At 38.2% G+C, this 17,971-nt stretch overlaps 1 protein-coding gene across 2 annotated transcripts in view; it reads right to left on the bottom strand.

The window, feature by feature from the left end:
• The window catches only part of pappa2 (pappalysin 2), a 77,004-nt gene that overhangs the window by 10,304 nt on the left and 48,729 nt on the right, over window positions 1-17,971 (bottom strand). For both annotated transcript variants that reach the window (XM_062428581.1, XM_062428580.1), the window contains exons 20-25: window positions 17,327-17,504; window positions 14,617-14,830; window positions 12,857-13,025; window positions 12,211-12,343; window positions 11,080-11,201; window positions 6,470-6,541 (exon numbers count right to left, since the gene is read on the bottom strand). In XM_062428581.1, coding sequence (XP_062284565.1) covers window positions 6,470-6,541; window positions 11,080-11,201; window positions 12,211-12,343; window positions 12,857-13,025; window positions 14,617-14,830; window positions 17,327-17,504 — 888 coding nt within the window. The remainder of the gene's footprint in view (window positions 1-6,469; window positions 6,542-11,079; window positions 11,202-12,210; window positions 12,344-12,856; window positions 13,026-14,616; window positions 14,831-17,326; window positions 17,505-17,971) is intronic.

Below are 17,971 nucleotides of genomic sequence, written 5' to 3' on the forward strand. Positions count from 1 at the left end.
AAGCAAATTTGGCTTGCTCTGTTTAAATCTGTTACCACCGCAAACTGAAACCCGGATAAGGTGGAAGAATGGATGGATGGATGGATGGATAGGTAGGGGGGAACATTTTTTAAAATGAGTCAAGCAATTTGTGGTGTCAGGAAACAACAGTTATACTAAGGAACATGGGCATCTATTTTTATGTTGGCGGCGCAAGCAGAGTTATGACAGTGTACTTTCCGGAGCTTGAAATGTACTTTACTGTGCTTATTGCCTCCACTTGCCGATATTTTTCTTATCCTCAGCAAAACGAGTTGTTGGTATTGCGGTGGAAATTGAGTCTTGACGTTATCGACTTCTCAGAACCACTTGTCTGTCGGGCATCTTCCTTGGAGCAAATGTGCACCAATAATCGAATGATACTTAAAAATGTAAACGTTTGTATTAAACACTCTACATTCAGTTGATGCATTCAGTCAGTATAAAAATGTATGTTTAATGTGTTTAAAGCAGGAACATCGGTAAAGAAGTCTGCATTTACTCAAGACAGTTGATTCTTCTGCTGCTTGATACCAAGTGAAAAGCGTCTCCTTCAGATGTGTTTACCTTCATTAAATTACATACAAAATGACACCGGGCTGCTACAAAGTAACCTCTATACTTGGTTATAACTCGGTTTTCTTTTTTATGTGGGAGATTACCAAGGTTCATCAATCCTGTGCCTCCTTCCCAAATGTATTTTTAGCAAAAGTAGTGTCAATAATGTTTTATTCCTTAAATGCATCACAGTACGGGCGCTGCTGTCACATCGATTACAATATGTCAGATTAATGGGATCAAAAAAGGGCTTGACCAACCATATTTTTTATGAGCTAATGTAACTGTTTGATTCACTGTGATTGGCTCGGCTGTTTCAGAGCTATGAAGCTAGACCGGCTGAGAGAGTATTCATTAATCACCACACCCTCCCGTCCATATTCACCCTCATCCAACCTTTCTACACTTTGTTCTGCTACACAAACATGAAACAAAAATAGCAGGTGCGCTTGGACGCAACCAAGCAGTCAAACAGCGCCCAAGACCTACCGCTTAGTGCTTTTTTGCACATGCGTGATTAAAATAGGGCCCATAGGCTTAACTAATAAACTTTCCTGCGACAGATGAGTACAAATTTCCATTACTAAGGAGAATAATCAGTAGATGGTATGTCTGCAATCAGACATTTTTATCTAAGTTAATCAGAATTTCTAGACTTTCTCTTGGATAATAAGCTTTGTATTTGGAAAGCTAATAAAGCTTCTTCCAAATAATTTGTTCTGTGGAAAGATTACTATAATTCCACTTATTGTAAATTTACCAAATATCATTTGTTATCCCGCTGTCCAACAGTTAGGGCTGTCTGTCCTATGAACTAGCAACCTCTACTCTTCTGGCTGCCTTCACTCTATAGGGACTCATTTGTTTAATTTGTTTTGGTCGTGTTTGTCTTCAATCATACAGCTACAGCGTGTGTCTCAAAATACATTTGAAGGAACAGAGTAGTGTATATATATACTTATCAATAGTTTGTAGTCGTGCAATTGTAATCACAGTTGATAGACACTTTGTTTAAGCTAGTGGATAGAGTGCGGCCAATAAATCAGATATGTCCTATTAGTGAATATTCCACTTCATGCAGATCTATTGTGATATAAACACAGCTATCCCTGATCATTAATGTGATCCCCCATCATTGCTTATCTTGTTGCTTCGTCATGTGATCAAGGGGATTAGCACAGCCTCCATCAGACCAGTTTAAACAGATAGATTATAGCCTATTTTCCCAAATGCCTCACATTAAGTGATGCATGAGTCAATACATTTAATTGGCCTTCAGTTACACACTTTATCACATTCTTTTTCCTTATTGGTCCAGGAAACAATTTAGACATGCTGACAAATGACACTTCTAGAAAGAAAGGACAGGTATTTTATCAGTGATGTAACCCTCTGTTAAGGCTAAAAAGTAGATAAAACCCCTACTGAACACAGTCTGGGCCTGTCAGCTTTACAGGGGCTGCCATGCTGATGCAGTAGGACGCCTCAGCTGACATTCACACTAATTGTTGAATTGGTTTAAAGACCGAAAAGAAAGCGAGGGAGTGTAAGTAAGAGAAAGAGAGAGAGCTATGGCATCTGGATGAGATCTGGCATAGAGTATATGCAGCACATGTGGTCTGGTATAATTTACAGTGTTGTCATGGAGGAGTGGGTTATAAGCAACTGTTTTGCCTAGCAACATTCACGGGAAGGTGGAAGGGGAAAATGTAGAGCTGGCAGGTAGGAAGAATATTTTAATACCGTGAGACATCAACAGTTTATGTGTTCCATCGGTAGTTCCAGCCTTTTCTGAACCCAACGGATGAATGCCAAATAAAAACTATCTGGCTTTATGATTTTAGATGATTTACTGTCACTGCTAAAATATTACTGAGCAGAGATGGACGTTAAATTGTAGATTAAACAAACTTTCATTTATGATACAAATTGCAGGGCACACGAATTATAATGATACGGAACATAAGCCCAAAACTGTAAAGTCTTCCTACAGTAGCCCATAGAGGTTGCAATGTTAATTACACTCCACAATAACAAATGAAAAAAGGAGTTGAATGAAACAAACTATTACTATGGTAAGGTGGTAAGGAGTTTATCCTTCTAACCGGAGGGAAGACCATGAGGTCATCAAAATCTGAGGAATTTTTACCCTCAGATTTTAGCTCGACTGTGCTCAGGAAATTTCATGGCCCATTAGTTTTGATATTTCTTGCGTAGAAATGGAAATGTTGGCCTGATGGTGAAATGAGCGTGAAAGTTCATTCTTGATCTTGGAAATAGTAGATCTTCACAAAATAATCATACCTCAAGGTTTCTGGAGCTTTCGACATAATCTCATGGTCTTCGTCAATGGATGAAGTTTGCTCGGTTGCCGTGGAGATGTCTCACTTCTACAAAGAGTATTTGTGAAATGGTGTCTCCTACATATACAACCACCGGTCATCATGTGACCAGTTCCATATTTAATTCATGTGATGGCAATTGTACCATTTCCATAGCAACTGAGCAAACTCTGTCCACTGATGAAGACCATGAGATGTAGTTAAATGCTGAGGACTTTCAATATCAACAGAAGTTTTGGCAGGAAACACAGCATAGTTGTTTATATACAGTTATGGACCAGCTGTAGAAGAAGTATTCAGATACTTTAGTGAAGTTAAAGTACAGTCCTGCATGAAAAACCCTACCACAGTAAACGTGCATAAATATTATGAGATTGATGTAGTATGCAGTATTACAGTAAAAGTACTGCAGTATTATGAGTGATGTAGTATGCAGTATTACAGTAAAAGTAGTGCAGTATTATGAGTGATGTAGTATGCAGTATTACAGTAAAAGTACTGCAGTATTATGAGCGATGTAGTATGCAGTATTACAGTAAAAGTACTGCAGTATTATGAGCGATGTAGTATGCAGTATTACAGTAAAAGTACTGCAGTATTATGTGCGATGTAGTATGCAGTATTACAGTAAAAGTACTGCAGTATTATGAGCGATGTAGTATGCAGTATTACAGTAAAAGTACTGCAGTATTATGAGTGATGTAGTATGCAGTATTACAGTAAAAGTACTGCAGTATTATGAGTGATGTAGTATGCAGTATTACAGTAAAAGTACTGCAGTATTATGAGCGATGTAGTATGCAGTATTACAGTAAAAGTACTGCAGTATTATGAGCGATGTAGTATGCAGTATTACAGTAAAAGTACTGCAGTATTATGAGCGATGTAGTATGCAGTATTACAGTAAAAGTACCGCAGTATTATGAGCGATGTAGTATGCAGTATTACAGTAAAAGTACTGCAGTATTATGAGCGATGTAGTATGCAGTATTACAGTAAAAGTACTGCAGTATTATGAGCGATGTAGTATGCAGTATTACAGTAAAAGTAGTGGTTTGGTCCCTCTGACTGATATATTATTATATATGACATCATTAGATTATTAATAGTGAAGCATCATTGTTAGAGCAGCATGTTACTGTTGTAGCTGCTGGAGGTGGAGCTAGTTTACACTACTTCATATACAGTTAGCTAGTTTAGTCCAGTGGTTCCCAAGATAGAGATCAGGCCCCTCCAAAGGTTCACCAGATCAATTTGAAAAGCAGTGAGATGATTAATGGGAGAGGAAAGAAAAAACAAAGTTCTGATACTGATTCATCTGAAAAGTAACTATCTGTCTATAGACATAGTGTAGTGGAGTAGAAAGTAGAAAGTGGCATCAAATGTATGGACTCAAGCAAAGTACCTGACAAATTCTACTTAAGTACAGTAATTCATCAGATGTATTTAGTTACTTTCCACCACTGACCAAAGTATGGGTATTGGGGAAATGATCTGACCTGACAGTGGTATATTTTGAATAGTCATACCAAACTACAGAGCAATCTGAATCCTCATGCTATAGGTGTATTTATAGTTCTGATAGCATAGCTATGGCACATGTGAACATACTGTAGCAGCTGTACTGATGACGTAGGCTACACTGTGACTAATGTTCAACTCAAAAATGTAATGTAATGTAATCTATGGCAGGTGCTGAGATATCATGGCAACATTACGAAAGTTGAAAAAAATCCCAGTAATCCTCTCCTTTTCAGTAAAACACATCAAGCAAAACACCTCCACTTCAAACCCTCTGCTTCACCGCAACCAACATTCTCTATTACAGAAAATGAAAGAACATAAACAAGGCACAGCAGGAGTTTCCCCATTTAATAATGGGACAAGGAGAAATCAAAGTTACTTGGATGCAATTCTGTTTTTATGTGAAATAACCTACAGCCACTTCATCACAGAGTAAATAAGAAAATGTCAACACCGGTACTGTGAAGAATATAATGAAAGCACAATACTGCTTGAGGAGTGTAAACCTAGATTTTAGATTTAGTCTCTTTGTCTTTCATAATTCAGACTGTAGTGTAAGAGTGCAACTGACAGGTTTAGTTTCATTCTTAGTATTGCATCACACTAAGATGACTTTCTATCCACTATTTCTTTTCTTTTCTTTGTGTGTAAGCTCAGACAGAGCAAAGTCTTACATCTAACAGGAGGAAAGGTCCATCACTTTTATTTTAAACCTGTAACCAATAAGCAGGATGAATATTTGTGTTGAACTGACTTGCTTCCACTTTATATGCTGTTTGTTCTGTCTCAGTAAAGAAGAATTTATAGGTATACACTTATTATCATACACGTGGTAATAAGCTTAAAGTTAATTTTCACTTTGTCGTATTGAGTTACAGTTTCCTATCAAAATCATTTTTACCTGGCACTTACATGAGTACATTCACCAGACATTTGACTTTTTTACCTTGTCACTAAAATGAAACTAGTCCCTTTGTAAAACAGTATGAGAGTTCCTGCACCTATTAAGTAGAGTGTTTTTAAACTAGGCAGAAAGATTTAAAGGCCTTGTGTCAGGCTGAATAATTAATCTAAATCTAACATAATCCAGTGATTAATTGATTTTCCTTTATCAGATAATCCATTAGTCTTGGCAGGCATAACAACATTTGGCAATGCCCAGATCCCTGGAAAAAAAAACAACTATTTGGACACATTTGAAAAGGATTCTTTTAAAGTTTGAAGTGTGAGAATATCAATTTCTGCCTGAGATTTGTCATCATGAAATGTGAAGCACATTGCACACTAGCTCTGGTATCTTGAATAGTGATGACAACAGGGCTACAGTGTGTTTTGCCTCATGTTTAATATTATTGGAAAAGTCTGGCTAAAGCAGTAAATTTAATGTGGTTATGCCCAGAAATGGTGTAATTGTTTTAAGGATTAAGTATTCCCTTTTTCGATGTTAATAAAATATATTTGATAATAACAGGATGAAAACCTCACTGAGATCCTTCTGACCTTGAGGCTTTGAAAGAACACATACGCACATACTAGACAAGTTATGTAAGAAGCAGTTAAGCAAGAGGTATCAAACACCGTTTTCACAAAGTGCCTTAGAGTTGCAGATACGTGATATCAACTTGAATGGACACCAAAGGACGAGTGCATGTACAATATCATGGAAGTCCACAGGTGTACGGTTCAAAACTGGACACACTGTACAGTCATGACCACCATTCGTTCATTTTATAAAACTCGTTCTGGTCTGCTCAGATCTGCGACATATAGAAAGGAAGAATCTTAACTCAGGTACTCTCATCTGCAGTAAATATTTTGTAGTTCTTGGCCAGATGCAGTATCAGTTATGACTAAAATAGACATTCAGCCATGTAACAGTTTCAAAAACCTGGGCAAGGTTGGATGCAACCGTATTTACCTGCTGTGTTGGCCTTCACAATCTGCATCGTGGATAAAAGGGCAGGATGGATGAAAGACAGTATCCGCACGTACCGGTTTATTTGACGCAGGACCTGTTTGGCTCTTACCTCACATGACTGGATGCAATGGATGTGTTGAGGGTCAGGGTACCACTTCATCATCCCTGTGCAGACTATGCTCTGGAAAACAAGGCACACGAGGACAAAAGTTGAGCAATGCAGCCACAAGAAATGGATCACCATGGTGTTTGCCATGGAAAACAAGCCACAGCCACAAACACATTTCTTTTTTTGTAGGCTTGACACGCCAAAGTAGGACTGGATTATAGGGAACAGTAGCAGTATTAAATTGAAATTTGGAATATCAAACCACCAATCCAACTATTTGGGGTGTTTATGTCTTGGGTGACAGAATTGAAGATAACATTTAATAAAACAGGAATTGACAGATTAACCAAATTCAAAGGTCATTTCTAAGTGGTATATAGTAGAAGTCACTAAATAACTGAAAGATCTTAAGGTCATCACTGACTTTGTGATGAGATTCATTTACCAACTACTGTTTCCAAAGTCAAGAATGACATTTGAATCTAAACTTTAGAGCCAACCTGGATGAGAAATATTTACAATGCTACGAAAAAAAAAATTTTTTTCAAATATCTACAACTCCAAGATTCCAAGAGAAATTGGGCAACTGGCAATCGTCTAGCCAAACCTATTCCATGTTTATTTGAAATTCAGTTAAATTCATCTGGGAACATGAATGTGGTCAACAAATTTCATGGCGATATGCCTGTTGGATTATAAAACACGTGTACAAATGTGACATTTTGGTTCGGTGGTGGAAAAGCCAATGGAGCACTGAAAATGGTTTGTGTTCATCCTCTGGGGATAATGGACGTGTGCCCTAAATTTAATGGGATTCTGCCCTTTATTCCTGTAGAAATACAGAGGAAACATTGGCACTGGAGGAAAGATCAAGGAGGTCACTAATGGAAACCTTGAATATCCACAGCAAAAGTTTGTAGAAATCAGATTATTACAAACTTTGACTTGAAGGTGGCATTGTGGACATTGTGTATGTCCATTATGTAAAGGACTCCACATGAAAATATACAACCAGAGCATCTCATATGCTTACAGTTTAGTAATTTAGTGGCAAATCAGCACATTACATTCCTCATAGTGTCGACTGATTCAGATACTGTTAAATTTGTGCCGATGATCCACTAGCATTTGGCCTCCCTTAAAATGAACTGTTACATACAAATGAACAAGCCTACATCTTGCACTTATTCTGATTACCGACTGTGCAGATACGTGTTCTTTTTATAGACATATGCAGTACATTTGTGTGTTATTTGTTTGTTATGCATGAAAAATTTGTGATGGAAGGGGAAAAAAGGGTTTTATTCGACTTAAGTGGAAGCAAAACATCAAAATTTGTGGTGAAATTTGGGTGAGGCTGTGGTCTCGTGTAATTTATTTGACCCCAGGAATTTACAAGGTGGTTAGCAGATAGCCGATTGACTAACAAATACAGATGGAGAAAGCGGATCCTCCCCTGTGATTTCCCGAGCAGCCTGACGCAGCAAAGGAGACCTGATTCTGAATTTGAGATAACACAATGCCTCGAAATCACAAGGCAGTGTCAGAGATATGGCGCAAGTTACCAGACCTCCATCCAACTATTTGACCTTGGCAATGGTGCATTTACTGGCTGGCTCTCTGACCACCCAAAAGTAAGGTGAAACTAGAGCAGTGTTTGCGACAGCGTTCACGTAGAAGCTGATTCCTGAGATATGATGTTGGGTAACATGACCCACCTTTATAACAAAAAACAACAGCACTCTAACCCCAGAACCAAGACCTGACATTCCTAAGTTTGTTCATAGTGACTTGTATACACGGTGTGTGTGAGAGATGTGTGTATTTCCTCAAAGGCTTGACGTCAGCTGCAACCTTTACTCTTGCTATCTGCCTGTGATTTCCAGTAATGTGAAAACACTTGAAATGATAACGAACACACTCTCAAATACACATTGGGAGGATTCTGTTGTGTGATGGCGTGTGTATCTGGTTCTGCTGGGAATTAAAAATGTTTTTCTAGAAAACTGTAAAAGATACTACCTTGCCAGCGAGTCAGTCAAAAACCAGATATGAAACACATTTACACGTCTTATGATGAATTTAAAAATTGAGAGAGAGTGATTTGTGGTCATTTTCAGTCACTCAGGGAGACCTTTGGACCAGTTTTTGAAGCATCTTGAAACCATTCTTTATTTGAAATCAACGTCATTTATTGTGTTATTATTCACAAGACTGTACTGCAAAATATGCCTGTTTTAAAAGGTGCTTGATTTCAATATTGACTTTTTAAAATATTACTTAAACTAGAAAGGAGTTGTTTTTAACAAAAAATATAATAATTTCACAGCAATTTTCTGTCGTCTGTAGAGGCGATCACTTCAATGTCCAGAAAAGATTATAAATAGCTTGAATTATCCCACTCCACTTAATGCTTTACAGTAGAAGACTTACAAGTTACTAGATTTTTTTTACATTTAAATTGGAATGTAGTAATGATTATCTCTAATGTATGTTAAGGGGGTATATATTTATAACAAGGTCTTGTAATGCAATTAATAATTGTGTAGTTAATTCCAGTTAAAGCGATTTGTTATACACAAACATACAAAGTTTTAGGAACACTAGTAGAATTTTTTTGACAATGTCAGTAAAAATGTAAAATGTATAAACTTGATAAAGGAGAATTTATAGCAGAGCTGTTGTATTGGATTGAATTAGATTACAAAAGTGTACCTAATGAAGTGGCCGGTGACTGTATATATAATACATATTATAACTAGGACTATAAGAATATCTAGGAGTACCCTAGTGAGAGACACTAATAAAATGTGTCCAAGCCCACCGAGGAAAAACTTAACTTGACAATTATCTCAAGTTGGATGTGCAGTAGAAGATCAGAAGCCTTGACTGTGACTGGCGAGTAAAAATAATCAGGAATAACAGTATATTTTATTGAAAACCTGGTCTAGATCTTCCTTGTATGGATGCCTCACATTACTGGCTTCAACCTAACAAAGCACAAACCCTTTTGAGAAGTATTTTTAGTGTTCAAAATCACAACTCCATACTCTGGCTCACAAGGAATCACAAAGTGAGGCTCCGTAAGTGTGTTTGTTTAAGTGAGTAAATCCACTGTGTTTGTGTATCGACTGTTTCACAAATTAGGCGTCTTTGTCTTAAACTGTAACTGATCTTAGTGTTGGGCTTATCCATAAAGGTGAGTCAGTCTGGAGCAGTAGCTCAGTTTACTCCGTGCTGTTGTTCAGACCACCAGATGTTTGGATGCATTATTCATTCTGATGGGTGTTTTTGTGTATAAAAAGAAGAAAAAAAAAATCTCAACGCTGTTTGTCAACGGATCAGCTTTCACAGCGCCCCGGATCGGTCGCATGGCAGCAGGCGAACAAAACAACAACTGTTTTGCGAAAGCTGCCAAAAGTTTCCAAATGGTAGTGAAACCACAATCCCTTACTTAGTTGCTTATTTAAACCAATCAAAGTTATCTCATTTTTCACCACATCATGCAAAATGAAACAACTTAGAAACAGGTGCAGCCACATCTGAAAGCTGATCTGTACATCACCCCCTACCCCTCCTCACACCACCCTGCACCTCAGCTCTGTATTTTAATGAACTGAGTCACCTGGGCATTAATTAGAACCATATTGTATAACTATATTAATATATTTAATGCCAGCTTGTGAATAAAACTAGTCTTTACCAAATATAGATTTTGCAAGAAGAAAATTGCATTTATGCTGCCAACAGCAGATAATTTGATTTTTAGATATTCAATATCAGAATAATGATCAGGCCAAAAAGAAAAAATTACAAAGTATCTTGAAACCTGTTGTTCTTTTAAAAAAAATACATATTTGGTAAATCCTCTGAACAGCATTTAGAGCATGATGAGACATATTGTATAGGTAGGTTTAACAGGTTTAACAGTTTAACTCCAAAAATATAAAATATTTTTGGCGTTTGAGCCTTACTAAAGTAGTTACAGTCATGATATCTCAGCCTCTGCAGCTTCAGTTTTGACCATTCTTTTTTTTAATCCCATCTCTCTCAAGTCTCCATTACTACCATAGTGACATAAGGAGAAAAAAAACAATGGTTGTCTGAGAGGCAGTAGATGAATCTAAACACCTAAAGCATTAACCTTTAAACCACAATGGGACAGGGTGCATACCAGGTTTCACAGACTGACAGCACTGAACCTGCTGAGTAAAAAACCACAATTGTGTTGGTATACCACTAAGACAACAGTCAGTATGAAACCAGAAGATGTGTTGCTATGTGTCTTCTGTCCATGTCCGTGGATGTGTAGCAACATTAGTTGTGTGACTACAATAGAAGACATTCCCTCTGTGTTGGCTGCTGTTTTTCCTTTTTTTTTTTTTAAATATGCAGTGGAGATATGCTTAAATGATATTAAATGAAAGTTAATCAAACATCAAATATTTTAATAATGCATAAGGAAATGGATGAATGATGTTGTTTTTTGAGTTATTTAGTATTTGAGAGGTAACGGTGCAGTACAGAAAAGAACTGAGCTGACCTTAAGTGAACTCAAACAGAATAACTGGAGTAAAAACAAACTGGAGGAAGCTGACACCCCTCCTCACCTGGACTTTAGTGGGCAGCATCCAGTGCTTTAAAGAGTCAGCTGTAGTGCCATTGGGCAGAACCACCGGGTCACGCAGATCCATGTCCAGAGCCACTACACATGTTGGGTAGCAAACAGCACCTGCAAGGAAGGTGTAAAAAAAAAAAATGTTTTAAATCAAACACTTACCTCTATCCCTCATTAACATCTGTTGAATTTATTCATGCGCAAACATTGAGGAGAAAACAGACCACAGAACGTCAGACCACGCCGTCATCTGTCATCTGTGGCTCGGACTTTTGGCAAGCGTCACCGTACAGTAAGAGCGATACTACTGTTTGTCTGTGAGCTTGTGAGAGTACGTCTGTAAATTCAAGTTCCCAGGAGTATCCTCTTGGTATTTAATAACACATTTTCCTACGGTGCCATAAAATATCAGTATATTTCAACGCCAGCCCGACAAAATCTACATATCGGTTTAAAAACACCGCTTTTGTCCGCTTGCCAGTGCGTGATGTCATGATTTATTTTCGCAGTCCCACAATGCCAAACGGTTAATGTTCAACAAATATTTGCTAAAGCGTGTACTGGTGATTTCATTTAACACCCGGCACTCCAAACAGAAAATGCTTCAAAACCTCATTTACAACAATAATAAGCAGAACTGATATTTTTGGTATATTGAGTCAGTGCAGACATATTCCTCTCCTTCCAAATTCCTCCAAATTTGTTCTTTAAAGAAAAAAAGTGGTGTTATCGGCCAATTGCTCTCAATGTGTGGCATCTGTACTCCAATTTACCTTCTCAAACATATTGCATACTCTTTATTTTTGTCACAGATGTGTCATATTTCAAAGAATATTTTGTACACTTGAATCTGGACTAGATTTCCCATACTGTGTGCTAGTCAATGAGTCTCCAAACCCAAGTCAAAGACAGGCATTATACAGTGACGGATGAGTATGAGAGAAAAGGGAAACATAAATGTTGATGCTCCACCATCATGACTGTCTCATCTGTCAAGAAGTTGCGCATCCAGTCTAGTCAAATATGACTAACTGTTTGACAGAATTTTGCCCCAAAGAGAATAAAATGAGGAGTGTTTATTTGATGGATTACGCTGTCATCCCTTAAAGAAAATGACTCTCACCGACATCCATCCCCAGATCGCAGCTGTACTCTACAGAGTTGAGGTCGGGAGGAGCAGAGCAGGATCCCTGGAGCCTGGAACACATGGTGAACTGTGCTGTCCATTTACCGTCCTTAGTGCAGCGAATCGCAATCTGGAAACAAACACATGTACTGAAATTCATTGCGGTCATCAAGGAACTATGTGCGGTCTTACACGTTTGCTGCTGCACTGTCTTCCAACAACTCGAGAGAAACTTGATGGGGAATAATTGATTCAGTTTCAGTTGAATTGCAACCGTAATGCAACAGATTAATTAAGTAATAAATAAGTTTATTTTTGGATTTAAATGATAGCCTTCATATAAAAATTCACTTTAAAAGGCTTTTGTCTCATAATTTTTAACACACATTCTAAATGTAGCCTCTAAATCTCTAAATGTAAAAAGAGAGCACCCAGAAATTCTAAACATTGTAATGTAAGAAACTTTATAAAATAAAACTTTGACCATGTTGCAGTCCACAATTGCTGTGTCATTGATGCATGACTGCAGCTATAACTACTGCTACAGTCATCATAATGGCTCCTGCTCTGAGCTGAATGACTGAAACTGAGTCTTGATTGTCACATGACTGTCGATAAAGCAAACGGACATCTGGAATCTTACATTTTCTGAAGCGTCTGGGCACTTTAGGGTACAGAGGCTGTCATAGTACAGGCCATTGGTGCAGGTATACATGCCCTGGAATACATCAGGTAGGGCCGGGCAGGATATTGGCTCACAGCCAGTTTTCTCCCACTGTCCCCCCTCCAGGCACTCCAACTTGAAGTATTTCCTAGAGACAGCAGGAGCATATGAAAACAAAACATTACTTCTATGTCCAAGCGGCACCAACAGGCTTTTTAGGAGTTCAAGTGCATTCAGCGTTTGTTTTGTCTCCGTGTGGATTGTCATGACTACATGATATTTTTTTCCCATGTCTTCTCCTTTCTTTTCTTTTGCATGTTCTCACTGCAGTTTAAAATGATGGATCAACTGTTTAGTTTAAAGTGTTAGTTGGGTTCAGGTGTACTATGTGTGTATTACAACAAAACTCCCTTAGGAAACCACGTACACACATATTACACAGACACACTCTATAGCCCCGCTCAACTTCTCTTTTGTCCCGTTTTACTTTTACTGATTCGATAACAAAAAACATACTGCAGAGTACTGCCCACTCTACAGTAAAAGAGATCTCCAGTGTGTGGCATGTAGTGTGTAAATGCAACAGTATGTGTTATAACATACATTTACGTGGGTACATGTGTCAAAGGTAAGAGTAAAAAGCCTGTTTAAAGATCTTTAATAGGTGCTGCTGTTCACTTTCACATATTGGACTAATAAAGCATCAGGGGTTATTAAAATGTTTACACATTTGTTTGAGAAAGCTTGACTCATAAAGATACCCAGCTGCAAATGGATCTCTACATAAAATAGTTTTTCACCTCATTGGATGGAAATTTAATATAATACAAAACTATAAATGTATATTTTACTGGCCGTATCATATAGTAAAAGATAGTAAAACAGATTGTGAGATATCTGATATGCTGCATTTTAATCACAATGCACGACAGTACAATGAAGAAAATACATCATCGCTACATATCTTATACATGAACTCAATGACATGATCGGTAGGATAGACTGTGTCTCCTCCTAACGGGAAACCCTCATCTCATTAACAACATGTGAACTGTGTTCAGTAATGAGCAAGTTGCCCAATGAATATAATTGGCAAAGTCATGACGAGGCCCAGTTAGCAGCAGTACAAATTTTATTGGACCCTAATGTGAGCTTGTTACAAAACTGAATATAGTTTTGCAGATGATGGACCGAAAAATGCCTCTTTAAAACTGCACCCATTGATATTTAAAGCTTTGCCCTAGGAGGTTTGGGTGTACATGTGATGCATTTTTATACTGTTGCATAAGATATCTAAATCAAAGATCCTAATTTTATTAAGCAGTGCGTAATGGGAATCTTGTTAAATAAAGGAAAAGAAGGAATTTCCTCCATTACGCAGGGAGGCATGGATGATAAAACACTGCATTTCATTTACTTTAGTCTTTTGTCTTTTCTGACTTACTCATATTTAAAGGAATTGCACAACCCACAGTACATGGTTACAGCGAATTGTTGTTGCAGTTTTTTAAGTCCTAGTTGAACATAAAAAAATGATATGCCTGAAATAATTAATGTCTTTATAATTTGAAGTGTTAGTCTCTGAATAACTCAGACACCACAGGAAATGAAATATAAATACTGTTTTCACTACATAAATTGTTCATGTTGGTGATCTCAGTGTGAATGCCCCACAAATCCCTTGCAGCAGTAGTGCTATTCTCTGTCCACTGAGCTGCAAAAGATCCCACAACACTTACCTCGGTGTCTTCTTTTTGAGACTCCCTATTACATAGAAGCCTGTGTTGCATTTGTAACGGCAGACAGAGCCAACATCATGCCCTGAGGCCAGGCAGTCTGCTGTTAGCAGCTTGGTAGTGGGTATGCTTGGGACCTCTGGACACTCTATTTTGCAGTAGGCCTCTGGGAAAGACCACAGGCCGTCCTCCAAACACACCAACCTGTCACTGTCACCTAAAGAGAGGAGAGGAGAGGAGAGGGTGGCATCACGTCCACTTTTCTTACATTAAAGTGAGACTGTAACAGAGCAGTGGCCCCGGTGGCCACATGTGGTAATTACTGGATAATGCTTAATTTTCCAAGTTTCTTTACAGACGTCATCATTAGGCAACATGACTGTGAGTGAGTGGAATGGAAAATAGCCAGGACACAACAAAACTGTCTCCTGGTGAGCTATAGTATGCTAACGTCTTGTTTTTCTTCATAAAACCACATACGCTAACAGTACACAAGAGTCAGCAAACTGACGTAATGACAGCAATAGCTAGTGCTAGCATTAGCCACCATAAGCTGCTGTTCGCACCAGACCAAGGCTGTAGCGGCAAGTTTCTCTTCAGCTGGTTACTTTAAAGAAATCATCACTGGGCAACATGACAGAGTGAATAGAATAGAAAAAAGCCAGGACAGAAAAAAATGTCTCCTGGTGAGCTAAAGTATGCTAACATTAGCCACCATAAGGTACTGGTCATATCAGACCAGGTGAGGCTGTAGCACCAGTACTTGTACGAATGTTGAATTGAGCAACTTTGTTTAGTGCTTATGAATTCAACATTTAATTTATGAGAGGAAGATTTTGTGGTTTCTTCTTTCAAGAGTTATAGGCCTGCTTTAAAACATACATCTATAATAGTTCTATATAGGTTCTGTACTATACAACTAAAGCACACACAAAAAGTACATAGGAGCACAACTAGGTCAACATCATGGATTCATTTCAGCCCCGGAGAACATTCTGGTTTTGTTTCATGGCTCTGTCTTGTGCAGTTATGTGGAGAAGAATGATGAAGATGATGGCTTCTATGTTGCCCAAAGCTAATATTTTCTATGCCTGTATGGCCCCACATGAAGAATTAGCGCTGGTATGTGTGGAGAATCGTTACACCCTAAACCTTTCACGATTTTTATTGGGTCTATAAAATGTAATGAATCTTTAACATGGCATCACATTTTTTTATAAGCTATTTAAACATTGTGCTAGTGTTGTGATTATCAAAATACATTACAGCTGGACTGGTGTGTAATGAATATATTCTCGTGAACCGTGCTTTCAATGCTGAGTGATGCATGATGGCCTTCAAACATATTTCACCAAACCAAAAACCACAAATAGAATTATTTCTGTGCAATCTGTGTTTAGATCATGAATACATGGGTCTTACTGCTGACTCTACAGTGACATTCGAGCTTTCACTGCGGCTTTCCGACCACGAACATAAGTGTGTGGACATCACGCTTGTTCCATCTAATCACTTCAAGAAGCATCTACTACATTGCGTAACTTGGATTACTGAAGCAGAGTAATGCGTCTTTACTTTTGTCACAAAAACACACAAATTTGTACTTTTTGGCTGAGGACAAATTTGTGTGCGTGTTTGTGCATGTGTGGTGGTACTCCTGATTATGGGTGCCACGGGCAATATTTGTACTGACTGGTTATGATGCAACCACGCAGTGTTTTTGAAAACATTGTGGACATCTGAGTGAATGGAATTTGTGCCTTTGTGTGTGTGTGTGTGTGTGTGTGTGTGTGTGTGTGTGTGTGTGTGTGTGTGTGTGTGTGTGTGTGTGTGTGTGTGTGTGTGTGTGTGTGTGTGTGTGTGTGTGTGTGTGTGTGTGTGTGTGTGTGTGTGTGTGTGATAAAGGCACCAGAATATGCCATGTACATGTTTCTACCAGCGTTCATCCTGAATTTCAACGACTGCAACACAGTAACATTTTAAAGACTGTAAAGCTGAATGAGAAAGCAACATGAGGAGCAAGCCTCATTGAGTGAAGACATGGTTGTGATTTTGGAAATGGCATTTCCACTGTGATTTTATTGCAACACAGTAGATTAGTTCCTCTTGTCTAAGCTGTTTTTTCAATTAATTTGTTTAAACAAACACTATAACTATAACAGGATGCACACTGTAAAAAAAATCAGGTGTCCAATTTTAAACCATTATTGCATAAAATCAAGTTTAATGTCTAGTTTATTTTATGGACTGTAGTGACTGGAAGAATGTTGCTTCAATTTTCAGAAAGTGGGTCTTAAGGTAGTATTAGTTCTCCACTCTAAGAGTGGATGAGCCTAGTTTAAGGTGTGATTATGGCATCAATCATTCAGTATTGTAAATGACTGTGAGAAACTCTAAAAGTTTGTTCTTCAAATTGAAAAGTCATTGTGACTTTGAATTGAATTCCACTTCATCTCACTGGTAAAAGCAGCCAATAACAGACTGTCAAAAAACCATCATAGTTGCAGTGTGAAGGAGTTCTGCTTCACTTCCTGATGGCTTTCCATTGCTGTTACATTCATTTGTGTTTTACAGGAAAATTGCTAGTTGTATCATCATTTTGAGGCATGTTTTGAAATCTTTCCATGGTTAGTCTGGTGCTATGAAGTGTGACCACATTTTTACAGTCAGTTGTTTGTTCATGATCCATTGAACAGACAGATCCACGGTTTACCTTGTAGTATTGCTGGCGATCCACAGGTGAAGGAACACTGTTTACCAAAGGTGGTTCCCCAGGGGCAGCTGAATATGGCGTGGTAGACGTGAGATTGATCAGGCAGGCCGCAGTCTACAGGCTGACAGCTAACTACACGATCCCATGATCCGTGGAAACACTCCAGAGCTGTCTGTCTCTGACGGAATAGAGGGGGAACAAGCGTGAGAGAGAGAAAGAGACAGAGTTTAAGGGTGGCTGAGGGGGGAATTTGCTTTATGACAATAAAAGAGATGCATTCCCAAGTGTGTGTGATCATGGGAGTATCCTCCCAGTGGATGTGTCATCTTTTTATGTGTACAATTCCCAAATTTAAAAAAAGGACAAACTGACTTTGTCAACAATCTATAAAAGCGTCACATAACAACAAATTAAAAACTTGTTTTCAGTAACTACTCAAAGGGGAATAACTGGCCAAGAACCCTGTAAGCATGCTTGTAAGCGTCTGATGATTCAGAAAAACACACTGTCTGTCTTTTGAAACATCTTACTGATGATATAGAAAATCATGAAGGGTATCAATCAAACTGAACTTCAGTGAAAGTTCAGTCAGGAATACTTTCTTTTGCTCAAGTCTGTAGTTTTATCTCTCAAACCATCTGTCAT

Source organism: Scomber scombrus, chromosome 11 (genome assembly GCF_963691925.1).
Source record: "Scomber scombrus chromosome 11, fScoSco1.1, whole genome shotgun sequence".
NCBI classification, from domain to species: domain Eukaryota; kingdom Metazoa; phylum Chordata; class Actinopteri; order Scombriformes; family Scombridae; genus Scomber; species Scomber scombrus.